The sequence below is a fragment of the Telmatherina bonti genome (assembly GCF_933228915.1).
Source record: "Telmatherina bonti genome assembly, chromosome: 8".
NCBI lineage: Eukaryota > Metazoa > Chordata > Actinopteri > Atheriniformes > Telmatherinidae > Telmatherina > Telmatherina bonti.
Window position 1 is genome coordinate 30,830,044 of NC_136626.1, and position 10,706 is coordinate 30,840,749.

Consider the following 10,706-nt stretch of genomic DNA (forward strand, 5'->3'; position numbering starts at 1 on the left):
CAAAAGACCAGCGTCTTATCTTTTAAAGCCAGGCCTTAAATGTGGAGCTGCTGCAATAAGTAGCGTATAAAATCTACAGCTGCTGATCTGTTTTTCAGAATCAAACGTGTTTTATCCAACCTGGTATCTGCTAATATATTTAATAATCATTACACGATTCTAATAAGTTCAACCTACTGATCACTATCCTTTATGCATTAACTGCTGGGGTCATGTTGGCGCGTTTGTGGGCGAGTCTTCAGACTGAAGGTGGCCCGTGGGCGGCGGTCCCCGTGGGAGCTGTCCAGCGTGCTGAAATCTGTCTGACCCACTGAGGATGGGGCGTCTATCTATCTATCTATCTATCTATCTATCTATCTATCTATCTGAGTGGTTCTTCTAAATCAAAACAAAATATAAAAAGCAATGTGAGCTTTAAAATGAAAGAAAATATTCATTTTTCTGTTTCACGAACTCCTGTTTTTGACTTAAAAAAGATTTTGTTTATTCAAAGAAAGAAGATGACTTTTGCTTTTCAGAGTTCACCATTATAACAAATAATGTTGCACAGTGACGTCACAATAAAAAGCCTTTTTATTTAGATCCTAAAAATATTACTTTTTAGTATTACAGAAACGTTACTAGGCTAATACTACAACTACTACCACCACCACTAATAATAATAATAATAATAATAATAATAATAATAATAATAATAAAAATAATAATAATAATAATAATAATAATAAATGTCCTCCTTGCTAAATGGACATTTAAACGGGGGTGTGGAGCGCAGTGATTCACTGATAAAGTGGATGTTTTGTGGGGGAAAGGAGAGACAGCTCTGTTCCCCCCTCTTCCTCTCGGGCACTTCAGTTTCTTCCAGCCTCTGTCTCTCCGCATGAGACAGCAGCTGCAACCAGCTGAAAAGGCTCTTATTAATTGTCTTTTGTCATGCGTAATTGCTACGTTTTCAATGGTGGCCTGACGTCTTTGGAGCTCTCTTTCTCTGTGCAAATACAGGTAAAGTCCAGTTTGCTGCCGCAATTAAACTTCACTGTTTTCTACGACTTGCACATTTCTTTACAACCATGCAAATGCAAGTCAGTGATTGGAGGAGGACGCAGTTTCCTCCTGGACATGTACACCTGTCCTCTGAGCTTGGGTTCGGGAGCTTTACCGTTCGGGGTCACGTGGGTCTGAAAGGGGGCCTCTCCCTCTCTCTTAAAACTGGAGTTTATTGTTATTGACTCTAAATGCTGCACTGGTCCTTCACACCTGCAAGGGAACTCTAATTTGATTAATAAGAACTTCAATATATATTCATTAGATGGTTTTTCCCCAATAATATATAATCAGCAGCGGGATGTGAAAGGGGGACCATTTATTCCTGCTCTGAATGGGCCTGCGTGGGACCAAAACTTCACCTGCTTCCCCTCTCAATTAGCAATGTATCCCAAACTCTGACAGAAACGAGTTAAATTAGGCGTCAGCTAATTTCCAGTGGCTCCTCCCACCTAATCTCTTTTCCATTTCAGCATGCCCCCTTTAATTCACCATAAGTTGAAAGGTTCAAATAGACCCTAATGAAACAGTGACTAAATCGTTCTCTGTAGCTCGGAGGAACCCTGTAGCTGTCCCTCAAAGCTCTCTGAGCACACAGCCGTCGGGGGTCCCCGGCTAAAAGCGAGTCCCAAGGCAGGACAATCTGACCTGTCAAAGCCTTTGCCCACTTCTATATATCCTCGTTCTGTGGTTTCAGCCAAAAGCAGCATAATCAACTAACGTGGGACCGAAAGCGCAATTAAACTCGCTTTGGGCGACTAAAATCTTTTGAAAAGCGAACATTAATGGACGATTGGCTGCTCCCCGGGGGCGTCATCGGGCGCCCTTTTGTGGCACAATCTAAGGGACAAAATTACAGCTACATTTTCGTAAAGCTCGTCCGTTTTGCATCAAATTGGCAGCCCCGCATAAACTGGGTTCTGTGTGACATTTCTATTAAAGTGCGCACATTGTGAACTTTGAGGAACACCAGCTGGTAATGAGCGCTTAATAAGAAAGGCTGTCACGAGAGAAAACTCTGAACGCGCGCGCTGGATATGATGACGAGAGTCTCCATTTGGTGCCTTAAAATGTCCTCATTTCACATGTTACTTCAATAAGATTCATGGGAAGTTTCTTTTTCAAAATATATGAAGTTATTGGTGTCATTTAGCTTGAGTGAATCTTCTTGAAATAACACAAAAAGTACCTTTAAATCCTACAATATCCCTGCAAGTAAAACTGCTTCCTGTAATTAAATATTACATAATAATAGTAATAATAATAATAAAAATAAAACAAAATAAATAATAATAATAATAATAATAATAATAATAGTAATAATAATAATAATAATAATAATAATAATAATAATACTATTGAGTCAAAACATGTCAACACTGAGAAATTGTTTATTACAATAAATACAGATATACATTGTTTACAAATTGCTGCGTGCAGGTTCTGTGTCTTTAGCTTAGACCTATAGTATTCCTAAGGGCTTTCTTTTCTTTTTTCTTTTCTTTTCTTTTCTTTTCTTTTCATTTCTTACACCACACAGCTTCCCTGACTGCGTTGACATATCTGGCAACTTCTGTCAACATTTATGGATAATTGACAAAATGAGATATTAAGGTGAGAATTTTAAGAACCACAAGCATCAGTCTTTTACACAGATAATCTTTTACACAGGTAAGGTCCCAAATACTTCACAAACATGTAACCAGATGGATCATATTTTAAGCAGACGTAACTGAACACTGACATCACTTCTTGGATTTTATGCAGGGGGCTTCTTACAGGCTCAGGGTGCGCCATGAGCCCTGACTGCAGCATGCAGGGCAGAGTAAGTGCCAGCAGCGGAACTCCGGGGGATTTGAGTTTTTTCTCACATGGGTAACACTTCTTTCTCTTCCGACGCAGAGGCTGGAGATAAAGACTCTTCATCCTCTGATCTGGAGTAGTCCGTGTGAGCGGATGCGCACTTGCAACCGCTGTGCGCGCCACTCCTTTGAGTGGCCTTGCCCTCCTTCTTGTGCTTCACTCTGCGGTTTTGAAACCAGATCTTCACCTGCTTCTCTGACAGGTTCAGATACGTGGCGATTTCGATTCTTCTGAGTCTAGAAAGATACATGTTGGTGGAAAACTCCCTTTCCAGTTCCAGGAGTTGCGTGCTCGTGAAAGCTGTGCGCATCCTCTTGCCATTCTGGATGTGGGTGTTTTCTGAAGTGCCTGTTGGAGGAAATAAACATTTTGGTATCAGGTGCTTAGTTGTCTTGTATCTGTGCGTAAAAACTGTATTTTATCGCGCGCAAAGTTTCGTGCGTAAAAGTGGAGACATGGCATAAATCTAACAGGAACTGGATGACGCGGATTCAAACAGGTGCTGGACTGTCGTTCTAGTTATGAGTTGAGGCTAAAGCAGACAGGTGCTTACCAAGAGAAAGGCAGTGGTATCTCCTGGGATCTGTCACGCTGAAGGTGGGTGTGCAGACAGGTGTGTGTCCTGGGTGCGCGAGCGTTGCAGACTGCTGCTGTGCTAACCTGTGACAGTACTGCGCCTCCGTGCCTGGAAACTGACTTTTCAGCATGGGAATGCCGCTGCGGGAAGAGTGAATGTGAGACGTGACGCACAGCGGACAAACGCAGAAAGTCCCATTTTTCCTGGAGGGACACACTGGAGCGCTGACCGTCATCACGCCAGGAGAGTGCATGCTGATGGGAATAAGAAAGTCTTGTCCTGGGTGTTCAGCCGGTCCAGGTCGCACCGTATCCTTGATTATTAAAGAATCGACGTAGAAAGACCTCGACATGACTGCGCCGCTGATCAGTGGTCGCTCCGTACGCAAGATGATGGCTGTTTCTCATCTGAACCCCTCGGGATTTCCAAAGGTGCTTATGTCTGATGTTTCAACAAAAGGGACCCAGAAGAGGGTTGGCCCTGCAGCGTCACCCACGTGCGCACCCGGCTCCAAGAGTTTATACTGTCAGTGACCCAAACCACGTGATATTTCGGAGTCTCTCCAATCCGCACAGATTTACCCCTTTAAATCTAACAACTTTCATTGAGAAAAGTCTTGAAAATGAACTTTTAAAGACATCTTTACACTTGTCGGTACGAGTGCTTATTTTGGAGAAGGTTTTTTTTTTTTTAAATCGTGGACTGGTGCTTCAGCACACTCGCTCTGATCATCAATAGCTCATTAAAACTAAGGCCAAGTTTAGATTTTCTAGACATTACTCACCAGTCCAAATGATTATATTTGTCAAAAAACATTTGGAATTATTTTATGTTAGACCCACAAAATTGTAGAAATACTAAATCCACATAAACGCAAAGAAATTATGAAAAAACATGAACAATGTCACAAATTAAAACTGAAATCAGGTAGAATGTTCCCTGTCACTCCTGCGTAACAAACCTGCCATATAAAGAAAAGCCAAATAACGGACTCTATCCAGACCTACTTTTCTTTTTTTAACAATCCATACATTTTTCACTAAATGCGACTTATGGAATTTTTCGCGCATAAGCACTAATTGCTAAGCAGCACTAATCATACTCTGAATCCGGTTGGTCCAGGTTTCACTAGCAGCAATTAAAGAATTATGAACCGATGTGGAGTCTGGGCTGCGGTTATTTGACGGCGATTAGGATTCAATTAGAAAGTGTTTATAATGGCGGGTCTGTGCGGGGGTAAACAGGCAGCTATTTCAGAAATGCGTTAATCCCTCGTCTTGTGACGATAATTAGCGAGGTTGATCCCCGGGCGGGTCACCGGCAGCTCTTAGCTTCTGCTTTCATCTGCCAAATAACGCCTCAGACCTTCAGAGGGGAGCCGTCAGTAGGTTTATGGCACAGGCGCTGCACATCCAAAACCAAATGCTTCACTTCTCACCTCACCAAAGCAAACAAACAGAAAGGAAGAAGTGCGCAAATTCAGGTGGAATAATCCAGCCAGGATCACGTCTTTGGAAAAGCAGGCTATTGTTTGCATTTGACTCATTTTTTTTCTGTAAGATCAAGCCTCATTATGGAGCAAAACACACATGATTAAAGCAAGCAAGCACTTATTGAGCTGTGGCTTTAAAATGCACCCATTGAAAGAATTAGAAAGTCTTTAAAATCCAACCATCCCAGAGATAAAACAGGCATGTCTGTCACGCACGCTGTAATTGCTTTAATAAAGTGAATTCAGCGTTTGACAGGGAAGATGCACAGTTGTTATGATACAGATCTGAGCAGTCTTAAACCTCAGAGGAAGCGAAGAGGCGGGGGGGGGCAAGCTAACCAAGCGGAATGATGCGTGGCGCACGCCCTCATCACACCATGCGAGGTCTAATATTATTTTTCTATAATTCTGCACGATAAAATTTCATTGTCTATTAAGTAATCCCACAAATGAGATCCTTTATGAGGCTATAATGAGGCCTAATTGTCAGGACTAGTGGAGCCACGTGGAAGGATTTAGGAAGCATTAAGCCGTCGGGTACTGAGCACGGACTGTTACCTAGCCATTACTTTCATAATTCAAGGAGAAAATTAGCCCATTTAAGGGAGAAATCCTTTGATTCCCTTTATTCTGCTCGGGGTGACAGGGCTGCAATCTTTTTGTCCGCTTTGGTTAAGAAGCCGGTGCAACAAATAGGACTGGTGCAAAGCACCGTTTGTTTAAAGGTGCAATAATTTAAAAAAAAAGTCAGAAATGTATAAACTTCATGGGCCCCTCCTCTCAGATGCCTGGTCTTTCTTTTCAGTGTTGTGCTCCCTTAACTTTGGAGAGCTGCAGCTTCCCTCCACTTTGTTCTTTTCAGATCCTCCTGATGGGCAATTAATCACGTTTCACAACGTTGGAGATAGTTCCTGAATGGGCAACATTTCCACAAAGTTTATCATATCTTTCAGAGGATATTTATTCTCTGTGAGCATATTTTTGTTTTAATAAGAGAGTGTATGGAAAGAAAAGTTCTGTGTGTGTGTGTGTGTGTTCAGTCCAACTCTAAACACACACTAAGTTGTTGAAGTGCACTGTTGAAGTTCCCCATTCACTTGGCATCCCATGCTATATTATACCGTGAAGAAGTCCATTAATGTTTTGTTGAACAAGCGTCATTAACTTGTTTCAACGCCTTTTTACAAACTTTGCATTGTTGCGAAGGGCCAGTCTGCGGCCCATCTTGGCCACTACAGTGGTTGATTTGCTCCTTTATTTGTTTCCAGGCAACAGATACTGAATACCAAAACTCAAAGGAAACACTCTGGTCGTCCATATAGATCTCAGTGGCTGTGGGGGGAAATGAACAATGATCCCGCGGTCAACATAATGTCACGCAATGACTTTTCATTAGCAATGATCTGGTTGATGAGAACAGCAGCTGCAGTGGCTTCTTTCCATCTCATGGTTTTCAGAGAAAAGAGAAGCAGGAGAGTGAAAGGGGCTTGCCAGTGAATGGTGTCCTGCAGGAGTCAGGAGGCTCCTGGTGTCCATGAATGTGGAATCTAATTTATATCTCAATGAATAATTAGGTTTCTATGCAAAATTGAGTTGGAAATAATTACAAGTTAAAATACCATGACAGCTTAGCCAGAAAAACAAAGGGAAGCAGCACCTTTTAATGTCTCTCACTGGGAGTTTTTCAGCTTCTTCATTTCATTACTCAAAAGCAAAAAAAAAAAAAAAAAAAAAAAAAAAAGCGTTTCAGTTGTGGAGCAAAAAGGAAACAAACAGCTTGTTATTACTGTATCACGGCTTCGTCGTGTTGCAGCTCTATATCTGCAAACTGTTCCACTGATTGGGCAGAGACATCATCATTAAGGAGCCCGGCCCTCAGCCCTATAGAAAAGTAAAGTGACAGCTTCAGTGTAAGAGGAGGCTGACGAACAAAAACAGGCGAGGGCCTCGTTGATGGCCTATAGAGATGTCCTGCACCAGGCTCCCCTCTAATTAGAGAGACGCTTCTCAGTCTCACAGAGCCGCTCAGACCAGACACTCCAGACTGAAGTGTGCCCCTGCGCCAACAAGAGTCTGGATGTCCACGAACAACGCAGCATGTGTACGAGGCTGTGCTTCACGGTACACACAATCAAGGAGTTGCGTAAATTAGATAAGCACTGACTGATAGTGACGCCAATCACGCTTAAGTTCCCAGAAAAATGTCTTTATTAAAGCTTATTGTTGGAGCGCCGATGTGTCCCTCTGCCTCCTCTCTTGTTTCCAAAAGACTGAGCAAATGCCATTAGAGAGAAAGAACAGAACAGCCCTTATTTCAATCTTCTCTTGCTTGAATTGTCAAATAGTCCTGAATTTCAGTCCTTCTTGTAATAAGAAGCTATCCAATTGTTGGTCACTTTGAAGTACATCTCCACAGTGGAGGAGTTGGGAAGGATCAGCTGGAAGGACTCATTACTGCTCCTCACTGGTCTTCAGGAAAATCAGACGCTGTTTTGTTTTTGTTAATGACTGGCCTTTTAATAAAATTATTGGGGTCGAGTGATGCCTTTAAAATAAGTCAGGAAACACTCGTCTCCACAGAAAAAATGACCACACTCCCTATGCTAGATTATGACGACATCTTCTACAAAATGGCTCCCGATGTGCCTGAATGCGCCCTACCACTCATCCATTCCCTTTGCCACTGGTGCACCATATTCCACTCATCATTTGGTATGGTTACATGATGTTTTTTAATTTGGAATTAATGATTCAGAATTAAATCATTCATAATTAATATATTCTCCTAAGAGTTTACATGAAAATAATAATTCCAAATGAACCTTGACATGAAGCACGTCCTCATTTAATTCCTCTTCAGAGCGGCGGGTTGGGAAGGGTTCTGATTGGACAGAGGGTGAAGTGACGTATGACGTATACCGGAAATAAACAAAGTTGGCTCCCTGCTTCTCGTTTTTTCAATCGTAACTTGTAAAAACTACATAAGTACCAGTTTTACCGCGATTTTTATTATAATTTTGAAGTAGCAGCTCAACACGAGCATACTACTTCACTTTCTGCAGCAACTTAGAAGAAGAAGAAAGATAGACCACCGAACACGGGAGGCAAAACAACGCGCGTCATCGGGACAGGACAAGGTAATGAGCATGCGCAGAACGACCGGAATTAATTTAGAGCGGAATTCAAGTTTACATGACAGAGGAATTAAATAGTTTGGAATTAAAATGCGAATAAAACCAGCCACTTACATCGGAGTTAAGTTTGCTTCCGAATAGAAATTTGCAATAGGAATTAAATGTTTACATGGTTGTTTTTCTTCAGTTTAAAGCAGAATTAACTTTTATTCAGAATTAAAGAGGAATTAAAATTCCCATGTAAACACACAGATTGTAATCTGTAAAAATTAATAGGCTGACCCTGCCTCCACACCAGGCGTCTTCATCTCTGGCTCCTGTTCATCTTCACAACACGCCCCAATACCTCTCCACACTTTTGCATCTCTCCCGAAGCAACGATCATCTGAGATCCAACGTCTTCATCACTCTGTCTGTTCTGAAAGCCCGTACTGTCTCAGGTCAGAATTCCTTCTGCGTTGCTGCAGCAAAGGATTAGAACTCGCTCCCAAACTCCTTCAAACCTCCAGCTCTCCCATCTATAACCATCTCCCATTTTAGTGCTTATTTAAATGGTTTTTCTAAAGTGGTTTCATAATCTCTTTACTTTAGGTTGTGAGACTTTGTTTGCCTGGATTGTTTTACCTGTTTTTCTCCGGCCTTGTTTGATCCTGTTTTGTTTTGTGTGTTTATCTTTGTTTAAATCTCCGGGCCCTCTTGCCAGGTCATCGCTGTTAATGAGAAGTTGTTCTCAACTGATTTTATACCGAAATAAAGGTGTGTTTTTTAAAAAAAGAAATCAGAATGGATCTTGCTAAAAAAAAAAAAAAAAAAAAAAAAAAAAAAAAAAAAAAAGGCAGTGCATTTGAAGCCAATCAGCCTTCCTCCTCCTCCACCTCCTCCTTTGAGCTCCAACCAAACCTGAAATGTTCTCACCCCTCCTCTGCCCACATCAGAGTCTGTCTGACTTCCAGTGAAACCTGAATTAGGAAATGCCTGAAAGAGTGAATGACAGGAGTCCCTCCGCCCGGTCTCTCCCCTCAGTTTAAAGGAGGTGATATTGTAGCCTCTTTTTCTCCCCCCTGAAAGGGGAAATCTCTGGGATTGAGCTTGTGTGCTGGAGCGGAAGCAGACTGGAATGTGTGTCCGGACTGCGTCTTTTGTCGCCGGCAGGATCATGAATAGACGCAGGCTGCAATCCCTCTGCTCTCCGTTTATCAGACTGCCAAGAAGCAAACAAACCAGAAGTGTCTCATCTGCGTCTTATCTGCACCTTGACACACCTGTCAGTCATTTTCATGCATGACAGATTAGATGCTTGGAATGTTCCAGTTCCAGCATTTACTAGGTGACATCTGGTCCAGCTGTTTAACTCACATATCAATGAAGCGACTGATTGATCGATCGAGTTAACAGAAAAAATTTAGACTTTGAAGATATGTGAAATGTTCTCACACTTTTATTTTAAAGAGCCCCATGTCTGACTTGTTTCAGTGTGTGTGTGTGTGTGTGTTCTGCAGATTAGATATTGATTTGGAGAAGCATCATGTTGACTAGAGTCTGTCGTTACGCTAATTCCCAGCGTTGCCTGTTAGCTTCTCGCAGGCGGCCTGTCACTCCCATCTTTTCTCTGCATTTTAGGTCAGATAAGCAATCTTCACACAAACTTGTTTCTTTATTGCGATATTTTTCCACGCTTTTTCATCTGTTAAATGTACATTGAAAGACATGAAGAAGTTTATAGAAAGAGGATCGGTCAGGCTACATTCTGAGTCTGACTTGGTCTCATTGGGACAATGAAGACCACATCTATCTGACCCTCTGATCTCATCTTCATCATTGCTTCAGCTACTGGCATTTCACTATTCTTTTGTAGTTTATGGGATTCTTTTTGCATAAGTTATCAGATGCATATGTGTTGTTTTTTTAAAGCTTTGTACAGGTAGAGCCAGAGATTTACTGTGTTAATGTGGGGAGAAATGACCTGCTCTTATGTGAATCCTGAGATATACTGGGTTGTTTTTCCCTTTATTTGCTCAATATCACATTGGCAGAAGAGCAAATATTTATAACAGCCCTGAAACCATTTGCTTTGATGCATTTTGATTTTATTAAGTAAACAAATGCAAGTGGTGGTGGAAGTTATGCAAAAGTAAAATAGACTGAATGTTCAGATCATGAAGAGATCCATTCAGATCACATCTGCTCATCTTTCTCTAATGCTTTTTTTTTTTTTAATTGTTTTCATCAACCAGCTCAACTCAGACTGGCCTCACACAGTTTAATAAGTGAGAAACTAATGGAGTGTTTTAAGCCCAGAGGAGCTAGTTAGTTCCCAGTAGCGAATGCCACTGGTCGTTCTGAAAACTCACATGAGTTAAAATCTGATGGGCAGCAGAATCCGCTTTATTTACAAGACAATTCAAAAAGCTTTCCAGCATTGTGACAGAATGCAGAGGAAGCTTTAAAAATGCAGAAGATCTACAGTAAAGTTTAATTATGGCTGTAAATAAATTCATAAACAACAAAAAGTAAATAAATATTCTTTAAATGTTAAGTTGGTGGTGCAAGTCCCTTGATCCCAAAAACTGCTCCCCGGGCACTGGATCATCACTAA

General features: G+C 41.5%; 1 protein-coding gene across 1 annotated transcript; it reads right to left on the minus strand.

Moving 5' to 3' along the window:
• Positions 1–2,911: 2,911 nt before the first annotated feature.
• Positions 2,912–3,891, minus strand: gsx2 (GS homeobox 2; the record flags this gene model as incomplete). The annotated part of the gene is given in 3 exon segments (XM_079244617.1): positions 2,912–3,255; positions 3,461–3,872; positions 3,874–3,891. Coding segments are annotated over 3 exon segments (774 nt in total).
• Positions 3,892–10,706: the final 6,815 nt, after the last annotated feature.